Source organism: Herpailurus yagouaroundi, unplaced genomic scaffold (genome assembly GCF_014898765.1).
Source record: "Herpailurus yagouaroundi ecotype Mexico unplaced genomic scaffold, PumYag 91230, whole genome shotgun sequence".
Lineage (NCBI taxonomy): Eukaryota > Metazoa > Chordata > Mammalia > Carnivora > Felidae > Herpailurus > Herpailurus yagouaroundi.
In genome coordinates, this window is record NW_024421317.1 from 1 (window position 1) to 16,788 (window position 16,788).

At 37.8% G+C, this 16,788-nt stretch overlaps 1 protein-coding gene across 7 annotated transcripts in view; it reads left to right on the top strand.

Moving 5' to 3' along the window:
- The first annotated feature begins 2,912 nt into the window (after window positions 1-2,912).
- The window catches only part of LOC121026385 (uncharacterized), a 73,064-nt gene continuing 59,188 nt past the window's right edge, over window positions 2,913-16,788 (top strand). For 5 of the 7 annotated variants that reach the window (XM_040469248.1, XM_040469249.1, XM_040469252.1 and 2 more), the window contains exons 1-8: window positions 2,913-3,028; window positions 6,172-6,225; window positions 7,432-7,536; window positions 8,053-8,106; window positions 9,233-9,337; window positions 12,253-12,306; window positions 14,428-14,532; window positions 15,082-15,135. In XM_040469248.1, coding sequence (XP_040325182.1) covers window positions 2,947-3,028; window positions 6,172-6,225; window positions 7,432-7,536; window positions 8,053-8,106; window positions 9,233-9,337; window positions 12,253-12,306; window positions 14,428-14,532; window positions 15,082-15,135 — 613 coding nt within the window. In that variant the 5' untranslated portion in view covers window positions 2,913-2,946. The remainder of the gene's footprint in view (window positions 3,029-6,171; window positions 6,226-7,431; window positions 7,537-8,052; window positions 8,107-9,232; window positions 9,338-12,252; window positions 12,307-14,427; window positions 14,533-15,081; window positions 15,136-16,788) is intronic. The other 2 variants (XM_040469250.1, XM_040469253.1) reach the window with 2 other exon arrangements.

The window sequence follows — 16,788 nt, forward strand, 5'->3', positions numbered from 1 at the left end:
TAATAGAATGAACCTAGATTCAACAGTTATGAAGATTCATCTCACTTGCTTATTTATTTATTTATCTATTTTTTAAATTTTAACATTTATTCATTTTTGAGAGACAGACAGAGACAGAGCATGAACAGGGAAGAAGCAGAGAGAAGGAGACACAGAATCCAAAGTAGGCTCCAGGCTCTGAGCTGTCAGCACAGAGCCTGACGCGGGGCTCGAATTCACAAACCGCGAGATCCTGACCTGAGCCGAAGTCCAATGCTCAACCGACTGAGCCACCCAGGTGCCCCTCTTATTTATTTCAAAGCAAATTTTCATTTAGTCCTATATACTTCAGTATACATCTTCTTAAAAGTATGGATTTTTTGGGGAGCCTGGGTGGCACAGTCGTTTAAGCGTCCGACTTCGGCTCAGGTCACGATCTCGCGGTATGTGAGTTCGAGCCCTGGGTCAGGCTCTGGGCTGATGGCTCAGAGCCTGGAGCCTGTTTCCGATTCTGTGTCTCCCCCTCTCTCTGCCCCTCCCCCATTCATGCTCTGTCTCTCTCTGTCCCAAAAATAAATAAACGTTAAAAAAAATTTTTTTTTTAAAGTATGGATTTTTTTTTACATGACTGCAATACCATTATACAGTTTATTTTTAAATTTCCCTTCTTTAAAATATTTTTTACAGTGAGCTTATTCAAATAAAGAACCCAGCAAGCTTTACACACTGCATCTATTATGACACTTAAATCTCACATACTCTACAGCTATTCCTCTACCTTCTTCGTCTTTTCTTTTTAGGCACTGATTTTTTTTTTAAGAAACTGGGTTGCCGATTGTCTTGTAGCATTTCTATATACTAAAAAAAGAAAAATTTCCCATATACTAAATTTACCCGTTTTTGTCTGTTTTCTCATCTCTCTTGTTTCTCTGTTGTCCATATTCCTCATAAACCAGGAGTCAGCTCTGATGGCTTAATTATTTTCATCTTCAACATTTTTTGACAAGAATACTTCATAAGTAATACTGTTTATTTCACATTGCATTCCATTGGGAGATACAGATCTAGTTTATCTTTTTGAAAACGGCTCTACAGTTGTCCCAAATCATTTATTTAAAAGTCTGTCACCACATCCTTGAATTTGAGATGCCATCCTAACTATATACTTGATTTCCATGTGCACTTGTCTATTTTGAGAATTTCCATTCTGTTCTATTGGTCTGCTTATTCATGCTCTAAATTGTGTTGAGTATAACAGCTTTATAGTCTTTTGATATGAGTAGATCTAACCCCTCACTCCTCAGCCCTTGTACGCGCACACACACACACGCACACACACACGCTCCCTTGTCCACCCCGCCCAGTTCTGGCTGTTCTTTACAGAAACATCTTTTTTGTGTGACTTTTAGTAGGAGTGTATTTGTCTTGTTTTTTTTTTTTTCTTTCATTTTCCATTTGCTGTGTAACATATTTCCTGGTGAGAAGATTGATTTCTTAGGGTTTGAAAACCACTTATATTATGAGAGGACTTATCACATGTACGTGTTTACTGTTATGCCAAGTTTAAATCCCAACATAATGAAGAAATATGAAAGCATATCATGCACCCTTATTTCTTGTTTTCTGTGGTATAGAAATACTGACTACCCTTTCAACTTTAACATCGAAATCTTCCACATTCAATACAGATCCGCATTATTGTGAGTCAAGATTTAACCACGTGGTGATGTACCCACTTGGCTGTAGCTCTGGCCTCCATGGGTGCAGACAATGCCATATGCACAGTGTGCACCAGTAAGAGTGCCCCATAGACACCGTGAGCTGCCCACTAGGAAGCTCGGGAAAGACACACCACCGCTACTTGGCACTAAACCAAGGATTGTCCCAAAGGACTTTCCCGCAGCCCTAGATTCACTAGTGGGTAGAGGATGAGTTCCATGTGGTTCAAGGTCCCCTTCATGTTCCCATACAGCTGTCTTGTTTCCTTCCTCCCTCCTTCCTCCTCTTTCCCCCTTCTTTTCATTTCTAAGCATTTTTTTCTCTTTTTCGGTTATCCTGGGTCATTTTGTATTGTTTCCTATCTCCTGCAGATGCAGATACTTTTAGCTTGTTTTCCATTGCTTTACACATAGGAAGCATAATAGTTTTGTAATTTGTGCCTGATAACTTCTAAATCTAAAGTTTTTATGAGCATGTTGCTGCTGCCTGTTATTTCTGCTTATTCTCTCTCAGGTAACTTGTTTTGTTCTGTGTTTGATTCTTTTGAGTGTGAGCTATTTTCCTTGGAAAATTATAGAAAGAAACCTTTGAGAGTAAGGATGGAAGCATGTTCCTAAGGAATACTTGCCGTTGCTTCTGCTGGGCACTTGGACAGAATCACCCACACTCCATGAGGTCAACAACATGACAGTTCAAATCCAGATGGAGCAAGTATCATTAGAACAGAAACAGTAACAGGGCTCTGCTTACCTCCCTAGGTTCCTACTTTTGATGAGACTTTGCACTAGTAACGTACTCTCTTATCAGCTCTTTAGCACTTTTGAGGAGATGCTTTTTACATTTTATCCAAGATTTCAGTTTCCAGAGGAAGGTTGGTCTGAATAACATCGTCCTCCACATAAATGGAAACAGAACTTGATGATCGATTTTTGTCAGGAGTTGAGGCATCTAATCTGGGAGTTCAGGAAAAAAAAAAAAAAACCCTCATTGTCAGCCACAGTTTGATTTTACCATTTGCTGTGAAAGATTTGAAAATTGCTCATTCACCTGGAAGATTTCTATTCGAATTCTAACATCCTTATTGACCCCCTTGATATATGTGAATAGACTATATTAAATCTTGTTTTCCCCATGAGACTGATAATCATTAATGCACTATGAGTAATGCGAGTGGTCACATTTTGGAATCAGTGAGTTTTCCCCGTATTCTTTACTTTTTCACAAGGAGAGATTATTGATGTCGATAAAATGGATTCTCCTTTGCAAACTATGGGGATGAACCTTTCAGAAGAGGAAATTAATGATCTGACACGTGATCTACCAGCCGACGGTGAGTATTTAAGATATGTTTGAATCGGTTAATCTGAGCTTCTATAAAAGAATCTCTGAAAACCCTACTTTGGCATTAAGAAGACGGAAAACATGAAAGATGACTCAGACTGGAAGTAAACATGTTTTGCCCCTTGACATTTTCAGTAACTTCATTTCCACTTGGAGTATGGCCAAGGCCAAGGCCACTATTAGAACTGAACAAAATTAGAGAGAGACACTGCTGTGGAGGGAAGGGAGTGGGGTGCATTAAATAGAAGAAACTTTAACACAGAAAAAAATTTTTAAAATTATAGAGAAAAGAGAGCAGAGCCTGAAGTGGGAAATTATTTTTAATTTCTTTTAAGTAAGCTCTAGGCCCAGTGTGGAGCTCAGTTCACAACCTGAGATCAAGAGTTGCATGCTTTACCACCTGAGCCAGCCAGGTACCCCTAAGTGGGAGGTTATTAAAATAGCATTTCTGTCTTTGCCTCACCATTTTCAAGGACATGTAGAAAGGCAGAATAGGGGCGTTTGGGTGATTCAGTCTGTTGAGCGTCCAACTCTTGATTTCGGCCCAGGTCATGGTCCCAGGGATGTGGGATCGAGCCCTGCATCCAACTCTGTGCAGAGTGTGGCCTGCTTTGGACTGTCTCTCTCTCTCTGTCTCTCTTTCTCTCTCTCTCTCTCTCTGTCTCTCTCATGCACACGCGTGTTCACTCTCTCTCTTAAAAGAAAAAAAAAGCATGATAAAGGAGGAATATGAAGTGTAGGACCTATTTCCTGCACCAAAGGAATAGGACCAAGTTTTCCAGTTACCCTTGAGGGGAAAAGGAACAGTAACCACTCAGGCCTGAATGTGTGGAATGCCTGAATGCTCAGTGGCCCCACTTATGCCTCTGCTTACATCCCATCATTCTGAGCTGGATTCCATGGTCCAAGGACTGACTGTTCCCAAAGCTCTAATCTCCCTTGATGGGCTAGAGACAAAGTCTAAAGTTTAGTACATTCTGAATTGGGGCTAAAAGAATTCTCAAGCTAAATAAGCAAATGTTAAATATCAGCCTGAGAACGTTATAGTAGGGCTAAGAAGTATCTGTCTGGAACATGCCTTAACTATCATATAACCTTAGATGAATCAATACTTGCTCATCTTATTAAGGTGCATTTATTCACGTCATTGTGTAAGATAAGCAGTGTACCCTTAAAAATATTTTTGTTAATTCATTTAATTTATTCTCTAATTTTTACCACTGGTAGTGTACTAGAAGGACCATACAAGTGGTCTTCACTGTCTTGTTTTCTTTGCTTGCAATGGTGTATCCGTGAATGAGACTAGATATGGAACAATCAGCTTTCATAATAGAAAACTATTTTTTGTCTATTTGAGATTATGGTTGAATTTTTTTTAATATTGCTTAAAAAAGCAGAATTATGGGTGGAAATATAGCTATTATTTGAAACTATCCTCTGGTATTGCCAATGATTTCTGTTCCTTATTTTAAAATAATAATTTCAGATCAACCAACATAATGAAAATCATTGTGAGATTAAAAAGTACACATGAAATAAAATGGACATGTGGAATGATTAATCCTTTTTTCTTTAAATCAGAGTTAGAATTTTTTTTTAAGTTAATTTATTTATTTTGAAAGACACAAAGAGAGCGTAAGCGGGGGCTGGGACAAAGAGGGGGGTGGACAGAGGATCCAAAGTGGGCTCTGTGCTGACAGCAGCAAGCTTGATGCAGGCTTGAACTCATGAACCGTGAGATTATGACCTGAGCTGAAGTCGGATGCTTAACCGACCGAGCCACCCAGGCACCCCCAGAGTTAAAATTTTTAAGTTATTGCTTATTGGTGATCTGCTCATCTGAAGAGTTACCATCAGTATTGAGCTTAAAAAGAAGTTTTGTGAAAGATTAAGGCTCAAGCATAGAGCCCCAATTATATCATTTGGGACAGAAAGACCCCATTTAGGGCAAAGCTTTTCTCATACTGTGTCTGTCAGGACGGAGATATGAATTTACCGGAGAGGGCAAGATTCAGTTGAAATGGGACCCAAGTTAAATAGCGAATTTTACACCAAATAGGTGTTATCATCTTTGTTTCTGAGAATTTCCAGTGGCCCCGTAAAACTGACACATATCTTCATGCTTTCCTGACCTCACTAATTGGTTTTACTACAGAAATAACTTTTGGAATGTTCTGCCTCAAAAGATCCAGAAGAAAAACAAGGAAGATTCTCGTTTAGCCTAGATTTAGCAACCAATGAATAAATGTATATTTATCCTGCTCACTGTTCTAATACTTGTTATTGTGTACATGTAAGTGTCACACAGCTTCTGCTAAGAGTCACTGCGTACTTCTAATACTTCAGTAAATATTTTTGAGTTATCCAGGACCTTCATTTGTAAATTTTCCATGGTATAGGGGTTTTTAGATACTGTATACTGTAATTTATTACTTACAATCTAAAATCAGGAATTTTTCAAGTAACTTACCAACAGTGACAGTTTTTTAGGTCGTTTTTCTTTCTTGGCAAAATATAGATCTCAAAAATCATCTATTCGTGAGATATTTCTGTTCTTTAACATATTAATGTCTTTTTAAATATTAATTTGTATGAAATTCAATTTGTCTACTATGTCTACTATGAAAACTATGCAAATCATTAGAGTTGGGAAGCTGAGCTCAAAATGAATATTGCCCTCAAGCAAATCGTACGTCATGCAAATCAAGAGTAAACTGGTCTGCCTGGGTCAGTGAACATGAAAGGAAATAGTAATTAGAATCTCAGTAAAGAAAGAGATCATTTCAAAAGTCCCGTTAAAACAGTGGTGAATAAGATCCCAGTTTTAAATTTTGTTTTCCCTGGCGTGGCCCAAATCATCTTTGGTTTTCCAAAGTGGAAAGCTAAAAATAAAGTCTGATGAAAAGAGGTGACTTTTGAATCTCACACCTTTAGCGTTTTGCCATATGACAATGGATGAAAGCAGTTGTTAAAACAGGCACCTTTATAACAAGCAGAGTGATTATTTTCCATGTCCTTTTGTGCTCCTTGGGGTAGGTGGGGGATAAAAAGTAGCCAATGAATGCCATTGTGCTTCCTGTTTTGCATTTCTCAGCGAATGCCACTATGTATTTGATTTACATTTTCTTACAGTTCATGGGAAGGTTGAAATGAGAACGCATATGGATGGAATGAAACCTTTTACAGGTAAATAAGAGACTGTCACTTTTGTCCTGGAAAATATTTTGCTCACAGGGATGGATGATCAAAAACAGTTTGGGGAAGGGGGTCAAAATGCCACAAAGCTCTCTTACTATAAGTCACCTTTTTCTCAATTCTGCTTTCACTTGGTTGATGTACCAAACTTTGACTGTTTTCCAGAGTTCTAAGGAAGTTGATTCTGATAGTTCTTTCTCACTCATTGTGTTTCGGTGGAAGGATAGTTTCATGAAACAACCCACTCACTGCTCAGCTGTTTTTGCCAATGTCGCTCAATCTTTCTATAAGAAATTACTTTTAAGTAGATCTAGAGGATACAATGTTAAGTGAAATAAATCAGCCAGAAAAAGACAAACACCGTTTGATTTCACTCATGTGGAATTTAAGAAACAAAGGAATGGGGCGCCCTGGTGGCTCAGTCAATTAAGCATCCGACTTCCACTCAGGTCACGATCTCATGGTTCATGAGTTTGAGCCCCTCATTGGGCTCTGTGCTGACAGCTCTGAGCCTGGAGCTGCTTCAGCTTCTGTGTCTCCCTCTCTTTCTCTGCCCCTCCCCCACTCATGCTCTGTATTTCTCTCTCTCTCTCTCACAAATGAATAAACATTAAAAAAAATTAAAAAAAACCAACAAACAGAAACAGAAACCAAAAAAACTAGACTCTTAACTATAGAGACCACATTGTTGCCAGAAGGGAGGTGGGTGAGGGGATGAGTGAAATAAGTTGATGGGATGAAGAGTTCATTTGTTATCATGAGCACCGATTAAGGTCTAGACTTGTGGAATCATTATATTGTGCATTGTACACTTATTCCAGTTACATTGTAAAGCCCTGACAGGATCAAGTTATTGTCATTATGAAGAAAAAAGTCACATTATTCAGAGACAAGAATCAAAATACAATAAATGATAGCTGAATTTATGCGTTTTCCATCTAGTATCTTAATTTGCTGGCCAATTATGAAACAAATTTGTTCTCAGCAGGGCAGACTTGTTCCCAGAAATAAAAGACCTTCCTTTTGTAAACACTAAGGGGTTATGTTCTATTATGTGACTTCCCCATAATTCTGTGTAGATGTGTCTCGTCCCCTTCCATTTCCTCAAATGGGGGGGATGCGTTATAATGAGAATGAATTGTTCACCATTTCATGGAATGATTATTCTCAGACATTAATGTTCTTGTATTTTCAAAGGAAAAAAGGTTCATGTCAGTGATCTGGAGAAAGTTCTGGGAAGCATGGGGATCGAGCTCACAGCTGAGGAGCTTAAAAAGCTGCAGGAAACTCTGCCAATTGATGGTGAGCTATACAGAAGCCACAAAGACTTTCTAGGGAACTTGGTTTTGTGGCCCGTGTGAACAATTTAAAATTTTTACCTGTCGAGGGCTTTCTGAAAAATCCTGAAATTGATTAGGAAAAGGCATTGTCATTTGGATTTAGTCTGCAGTTTACCAAACCCTTCAGCCATAGCTTTGCCATCTGAGTGTCAGGTAGTTGATCAGCCTATATCCTCAGGAAGAAAAGGAAGGAAACTGGAGGGGACGAGGAAAAGAAATAAAAGGGGAAGTGAACAGAAAAAGGAAAGGTGTGATTGTTTCAACATAATAGTGTTTCCCTCAGCTGTCAGTCTCCTACTTGCCAGAAAAGACATATATTTGTCACACTGAGACAGTTTTCTTTTCCATAACTTCTTTTTAAATTTAATACTGAGACAGAACACATGTCCCACTCAGTTACAGTTGTTTTACTGAAGTTATAAGTAAGTGGATGTTCATACCATTTCCCTTCTGACATGAATTGTTCCTTTTCCTATAGCTGCTGGAAACGTATTTCAGAATGCAATGTTGGATGGGGTGAAATCCACTCAGGGTAGGTTAAAAGCCTAATAAGAAAGGCAGAGACATCTGAAATCTTCAAGGTTCACATTTATCATTTAGACACGAGTCCTGTCTAGCTTCCTATGTATAGATCACTTAGTTACTTTCTTTCATTTTAAGTTTATTTACTTTGAGAGAGAAAGATGGTAAGTGGGGGAGTGCAGAGAGAGAGAGAGAAGGGGAATCCCAAGCAGGCCCTGCACTGACAGTGCAGAGCCAGTCGCAGGGCTTGAACTCCCCGTCGCTGAGATCACGACCCGAGCTGAAATCAAGAGTCAGATGCTTAACCGACCGAGCCACCTAGGCACCCCAGTTACTTAGTTACTTTCGTCATCGTAATATTTTACGCTATAATGTCTCAATCCATCTTGCTAGGAATCCATACTCAAAACCCCAAAAACCTAATCATACACAGCAAATTATGAAGAAAAGAATTACCGAATTTTTAGGGAGTTGTGTAAGGAAAGCTTGTTATGAAGGAAGATTGAAGGCACATCCATAGAAACAAAAAGTAGGTTAGGGTTGCCGGGGGCTGGGTGGAGAGGGAAGTGGGGAGTGAGTACTTAATACGTATGGGCTCTCCTTTGGGGATGATGAAAATGTTTTGGAACTGGAAGTGATATTTGTACAACATTGTGAATATGTACCAAATTCCACTGAGGTGTTCACTTTAAAATGATTGATTTTATCTAAAAAAGTGCTAAGATTCTGCTTGTTTTTAAGGTTACCTTATGATCTTCACTCTGTTTTAATATTAGTTAGTTAATAAATTAGTGAGGTCCTATCATCAAAGCTCATTCCTATTCTCTCTAATATTGGTTATAATCAAATCACGTAGCCTATCCCTTCATGAGCTGTTTATAATACAGGCTTCCATTCAAGGTTCAAAGGAAGAATTACTAATTCTGATTTTTCTGTTGATTATTTAATGCTCTTAGACATGTTAAATGGGAGTTCATACAGAAAAGTAATAATCACAGAAGTACATTTTCTCTTTTGTTTTTTATTGTAATAATGACAAAGTATATATATTCAGAAAACAATTCGCATTCAAAAATATATTTCTAATATTTTAAACTCATTTTTTTTTCATGTTTCGTTCCTGTATGTTTCCTAAGCAGGCAGAGTTAAGGTGAATAACCTGGACACTGTCCTGGAAAACTTGGGAATCAAGCTCACACAAAAGGAACACGAAGATGTGACAGAAAATCTACCACTTACCGGTGCGTGTTTCACATACTACTGTATCTTACAGGAGACTTTCTGCACTTGTACATGAGTGTGTCCATAATTAGTTTTACCTAGTATCAAAATGACATTTTTGCAAAGCTTAGAGAAGAAACTAGGCTTCTCTTCATTTCTATAAGCCCCATATCTTTAATCTCTTCTCTTTTGGATTCCAAGCATCACACACAGAACTATTATAACTACTTTCTGATCCAGTAATGAATTTACAAGGAGCAAAATGAATCTCACAGGCTGGCGAATAGAAAGGAAGGAAGAAAAATATGACTAATTTCCCTATTATTAGTATCCCTCAAATAGTTGTGTCCTAAGCCCATTAATCACTTTAACTTTTACAATTCCGTGTTACAATTCTCAGTGGACAGTATTATCCACACTCCTATTTCCAAGTGTCATTATATGCTGAAAACTTCTAGATGTTTTTCTGCAGCCCAAATTCCTCCCCAAATATGGGTTGGGTAAAACCACATCCAGATTCCTGTTGGGTTGTATCTGCCAAATTCATTCTTGCTCAGCAAAGCCTCAGATCTTAAATTCACTATATTTAAAAATACCTACCCCAAACTATCTCCTAATTATACATTCCCTTTCTCAGCTGGTGGCACCATCATGTTCTTAGTAAAACAAATTTAAAAATTGACATTTTTCAGGGCACCTGGGTGGCTCAGTCGGTTAAGCCTCCAACTTTGGTTTAGGTCATGATCTCGCTGTCCATGAGTTCGAGTCCCGTGCTGGGCTCTGTGCTGACAGCTCAGAGCCTACAGCCTGCTTCAGATTCTGTGTGTGTGTCTCTCTCTGCCCCTCCCCCAATTGTTCGTTTCTCTCTCTCTCTCTCTCTCTCTCTCTCTCTCTCTCAAAAAATAAATAAATATTAAAAAAAAAACCGAATTGGTATTTTTCACTGCAACTTTTTCTTAGTGCCACATCTCATTGAATACCAAGTCCTACCAATTAGGAGTGCTGACTATTTCATACATCTGTGATCTGACCCTTGCTTTCCTTTTAGCTTTATTTTACATTATTTCCTGCTTCCACATTGCCCTATAACACTGAGGTGTCTGAACCATAGTATTGGATATAGGCAGGGTTCAAGATTCTTATATAGTTGGCTCTCCACCCTGTTGCAAAGCAGTAGCTATAAATGGATGAATTTTAGCGGGAGCATCTCCTGATTTTATCGTTTGCTCTACGTCAACCCAACTACTCTATTACCGTATGTTTACTTGTCCGTCTCACCCCAGAAACTGACTTGTTCAGAAATTATATTAAATTTATTATTAAATATATTTTAATCTTTAGTGCCTCATATGGTGCCTGAAATTTAGTAGATAATTCATAAAATTTTCTTCAATTAATATACAGATCTTCTTTGTTATTTAATGCTTATACCATGGCATCTGATTTGATTATCCAATTGTCCTTTTCCACATACTCTCCAACTCCTAGAACAAAAATACTTAGGCATATTTCACCAGGCCAATTCTTGTCTATAAAATTAATCTCAAAGTTTACCTTTTCCAGAGCTCCCTGATCCCTGGAATTCACTTTATTTACTCTTCCTCTTAGTTTAAAATTCATCCTATTCACACATGTATTATTATACACTTAGCATATTGTATAAAAAGTGAGTGTCTTTATATCACTCTTCTTTGTTTATGAACTGTGATTTTCTCGTAAGTAGAAACCATACGTACATCATTTTATATTTAGAGGCAATAAATATTGAAGAATGAATGGAATGATGGAATAATTAGACTAAACAAATGAAAAACAGTGAAAAATACAAATAATTCAAAGTGACAGAAAGTCTTCAAGAGGAACGTCAAATATAGGCTGGCCTTCTAACACTTCATTTGAGCAGTACATAACCAAAGGGCTCCAAATCATTGGTATAAATGTTATCAAAGCAAAAAGACAATTGCCTAATCATCACTCATGCAGTTTTCTGCTTTCCAAAGAAGGTTTGGCAGAAATTATACTCATTTTGAAACAACCAGCAACATCCTGGCCAATTTCAGTGGCATACAAGGGAATACTTGTTCATACTCAGCACACGGGTGCAAACTTGGCCTTCTCTTGAACCCCCCCTCCCCCTCAGAACCATCCTAATTCCAAGTTATTCCCAATAAGGCATAATATTCTTCTAAAGTTTATTGCTTTTTTTATGACTCATTACCCTTTTTTAAAAAAAAATAATTACTAGTGTTACACAAGGACTTCATGAAGCCTTAGGACATAGGAGAGCAAGTCTGCACATTCGACTCATCACATAGAATTTTTATTAACCCATTAGCTTTCAGTGAACTGTTGAATCCCCTTTGTAACTAGTTATTATGTTACCACAAGTCCTTTCAGTTTGGAGACTCTCTGAAATATCTACCCGTCTTTTAGGGTTAAAGAGAAATACATACCTATCTTTACACACAAGTATATGTAGTGTTAATAGAAGAAACAGGTCACCAATTTATGTGATCAAAAATCCCAAGATAGTTGTGATAGACAAAGAAACTAGAGAAAGACAAATTGGGAAAAAGTAAGAAGACAAGAAAGGTGGTCCCCAAAGACTCCTCTGACAAATGTGGCTGAACCAAAGCTGATAAATTGCTACACAGCCAAATAAGTCACTGGGACCTTTCACCCTGCCAGTAAGATGGAGAGCAGCCTTCAAATTCAAGAGGTACATTCAAGACTCCATTTCGTCCAAGAGATAAAGACTCTCCCTCAACTAATATGGAGTTAATTCTTTAAATCCAGGGTTTATATCCTTATAGTTGCGTCAGATAAAGCAGTGGAGCTAATGAACTTCGATCTCTTATTTCCCAATTTGCCCTATTTTTTGTCTGTTTATATATGACTCTCTGGCCTTATTACCTTATTTTGGCTTTCCTTGTAGCTAATGGGAAGGTTGAGCTCAGCACATTGATGGATGCAGTGGCCACTGTTACAGGTTAGTGAACAATTATTGTGACTCTAAGCTCCTAATTCGTACATTAAGTTATATTTTAATGCTCTATTCCAACTCTCCCATCACTACCTTTTTACTCTGCCATTTTACCATTTTATTGGGGAAGTGTTTCTACTTTAATTGTCTAAACTACGGGTTGGCAAACTCTGACCCTTGGGCCAAATCTGCTTCCGTTTGTGTAAACAATTTCATTGGAACACATCCAGCCCATTAGTTTGTGCATTATTTATGGCTGCTTTTACCATACAAAGGTGGAGCTGAGTAGTTGTGACAGAGATCGTAAGTCCTACAAAACCTAGAATATTTTCTATTGTTTATAAACTTTTATAGAAAAGTTGGCTGACTCCTAGCCTAGAGTTTAACTTCAGAGTGATCTTACATCCTAGATTGTTATGGTTTACCACTGAGGGAGATTAATTTTTACTGAATTATTTTTAATACCCTCTTTTACTCCAAGTAGTCCTTGTATATGTGATAAATTGTATGGAATTTTCACTTTTGATATTTACACTATATACTGAAGTGCAATGCTTGATAAAAAAATTCATTATCCTCTGAGGTTTCTTCCAAACAGTACTTTGATATGCATAATCTGAGTGTCAAGGGAAACTGACTTTCTGCAATTGTAGCCTCAAAGTACTAGTCCAGAGTGGGCAGGACAGAAAGGCTCATGGACCCAGTTAAAATGTTTGAGTCACACAGTATTAAATCATTTAAAAACACACAGCAAAAAAAATAAATAAAATAAAATAAAATAAAATAAAATAAAAACACAGCAAAAATGGGGCAGAAATATGGAATACATTAACAAATTCAGGGTAGAGTGAATGGAAGGACTACACTACTTGAATCTAAGGTGTGTGATGTGCATAATAAGTTTTGTGTCTCTCTCTGTTCAGCAGCATTAGTTTTTCCTGCTGCTGATGTGGTTATAAGGACCAGAATTGAGATTCAAGCAGATGGACCACAGATGGAAAGTGCTCTAGCCTGTGACACAAACTCTTTCAGAAAGACTCAGGGTTAGGGGCACCTGGGTGGCTCAGTCAGTTGAGCATCTGACTCTTGACTTTGTATCAGGTCATGATCTCACAGTTTGTGAGATCGAGCCCCATGTCAGGCTCTGCACTGACAGCACAGGGCCTGCATGGGATTCTCTCTCTCTCTCTCTCTCTCAATCTCTCTGCCCCTCTCCCCCACTCTATCTCAAAGTAAATAAACTTAAAAAAACAAAAACAAAAACAAAAAAAGAAAGACACAAGGACAAGTACCTGTTGTTAATAGTTGTAGCTTGCCATTAAGGCCATCAAAGAGCCATAGGTTTTGTGTTCCTTGAGCAGAGGACACAGAAGACCTAAAAATGGTGTCACCAATGGATTGCCAAATTAGAGTCATTTGAACAAGTGTCATAAATATTTACCACATCTTGAATATTTGGTGCCTCAAGCAATGTTAGAGTATCACAAATATTTAGCGCTTCTTATACATTTAGTCTAACATATATTTAGTGAACACGTTCTCCATGTGCATGTAATGCCTCATGAGTATTAAATATTGCTCAGTTCTTTCATTCCCTTCTATCTAACTTACATACCCTTTACTTAAAAACTACTTGTCTGTACTGCAAAACATCTTAAAAGATGTAGCCCATGTTTTGTAAACTACAAACTTGAACTAATGTACTTACTTCACTTGTGTAATAGAATTAAATGTTCTCAAAGGCAAATGCACATTATGCTGAATTAACATATTAAGTAGTGAAGTAAAACCAGACACAACACTCATAATTAAGGTAATAACAGAGACACTGAATTTTAAATATCTGTGATATTTTAAATAACTTGGAATCCCCCAAGCCACTTACATCTTGCTTAAATTGCTTTACTCAAAAAAAAATTGCTTTACTCCATAATTATAGATACTGAATTTTTTGAGTAAAGGCAACAATTCTGTTTCCATGATGTCTGATGGCGCAAAGGTCTCATGCTACTTTGTTTATAGCTGTTGCATGATCTGCTGAATAGATAAATGACTTCTTTTTTTCATATTTTGGAGATTTTAGGTCATAGTCAAACTTTTCATCTACTTACATTTCTTTCTTTGAAGGAGGAGAAGTTAATGTCAGTGATATTCAAAGTATTCTGGAGAAAATGGGGGTAGAGCTCACAGATAAGGAGTGCTCAAAACTAAAGAAATGTCTGCCAGTCAGTGGTGAGTATTTAAAAAAAACAATGTAGCCTTTAAGGAACTCAGACTTGTGTTTATTTTTTGAGAAGTTCTAGAATTATTTCCATTTGATAAAAACAGGATTTAGAAGGAATTATGCAGTTCCAGTTTAAGAAGTAACCCCAGCGGTGCCACTTTGTTTATAGAATCATTGGCCCCTTCAGTCACTAACCTGGTATTAAGTCAAGGAAGTGCCTATTCTAACTTTTGATTCTAGTCAGAAGGCATCCTCAAGAATAAACAGGGACATACAGGAAAGTAAAAAGAGTGAGAAAATACCAGAAAGGGAAAATGGGGAAATTAAAGGGAGGCATAGGGAATTAAGATGTGTGTGTTTCAGCATAGTAGAGTGCCCATGATAACTCCCTCAGAAGCCAGGGGGCCATATTGAAAATTTTCTCTACTTGTTAACTGTTTTCTTGGTTATTTACAATTAAATTAGGCCTTTTCTGGGGGTAAATTATGATGTCTGTCTTTCCTAAATGCCTAACTTAATCTTTCATGGGTGTGGTCTGATTTCTTTCTTTCTTACAGCTGTTGGAAAGGTGTACCAAAATAGGTTGATGGATGGTGTAAAAACCCTTAAAGGTGAGTGACAGTTATAGCAAAAAAGCAGATGAATCTGAATCTGAAAAGCAGACGAGAAGCCTTGACCACTGTGTGTGTATGTGTGTGTAAAACTACATTCATGTTTTTTCCAAAGATCTTTTCTGTATTTATTTTACGAAATGGCCTCCTGTACCATTATTTTACCTTAAGATGGAAGCAAAAATCCACATAAAAGTAGAGCTCTTGAATAACTTCACCCTTAAGGAAATGGTAAACTAGAAAAATGTCTAATCAGCACAAGTAGGTAAAAGGAAGTTTATGTGTATAGTCATGGATTCTAAGATCATGAAGAAATGTCTTCTTTGAAAATTCATGACTATGGACCTATGTTCATGTTGGTTCCAATTCATATTTGCACTCCCTGCATGGCCTAGGAACTCACAAAAATTTAACAAAAAGTGAGGCACCTGGGTGGCTCTGTCAGTTGAGTGTGTGACTTTGGCTCAGGTCATGATCTCATGGTTTGTGGGTTTGAGCCCCATGTCACGCTCTGTGCTGAGAGTGCAGAGCCTGCTTTGGATTCTCTGTCTCAGTCTCTCTCCGCACCTCCCCCACTCACCTGCATGTGCGTTCTCTCTCTCTCTCTCAAAAGAAATAAATATTAAAAGAAAATTTTTTTAAAGTTTGCACCAGCATTGTAGTAACTCTAGTATTCAAGAAATTCATCCTCATATCATGGTCAGAAGAAGTTTCGCTATAAAACTTTTCTTAAATGAACTTGAAACAGAAAATTACAAAAGATGAAAAAATTTTGCCAAAAGGGAATTAAAAGCAAAAATGAACTATTGGGACCTCATCAAGATAAAAGCCTTCTGCGCTACAAAGGAAACAATCAACAAAACTAAAAGGCAACCGTCAGAATGGGAGAAGGTATTTGCAAATGACATATTGGATAAAGGGCTAGTATCTGAAATCTATAAAGAACTCGCAAACTCCACACCTGAAAAACAAATAACCCAGTGAAGAAATGGGCAGAAGACATGAATAGACACTTTTCCAAAGAAGACATCCAGATAGCCAACAGACACATGAAACGATGCTCAACATCACTCATCATCAGGGAAATACAAATCAAAGCCACACTGAGATACCACCTCACGCTGAGTGGTCAGAGTGGCTAAAATGAACAAATCAGGTGATTATAGATGCTGGCCAGGATGTGAAGAAATGGGAACCCTCTTGCACTGTTGGTGGGAATGCAAACTGGTAGAGCTGCTCTGGAAAACAGTGTGGAGGTTCCTCAAAAAATTAAAAATAGATCTACCCTATGACCCAGCAATAGCACTGTTAGGAATTTACCCAAGGGATACAGGAGTGCTGATGCATGGGGGCACATGTACCCCAATGTTGATAGCAGTGCTTTCAACAATAGCCAAATCATGGAAAGAGCCTAACTGTCCATCAACTGATGAATGGATAAAGAAGATGTGGTTTATATATGCAATGGAATACTACTTGGCAATTAGAAAGAATGAAATCTGGCCTTTTGTAGCAACGTGGGTGGAACTGGAGAGTGTTATGCGAAGTGAAATAAGTCAGGCAGAGAAAGACAGATACCATATGCTTTCACTCATATGTGGATCCTGAGAAACTTAACAGAAGACCATGGGGGAGAGGAAGGGGGAAAAAAAG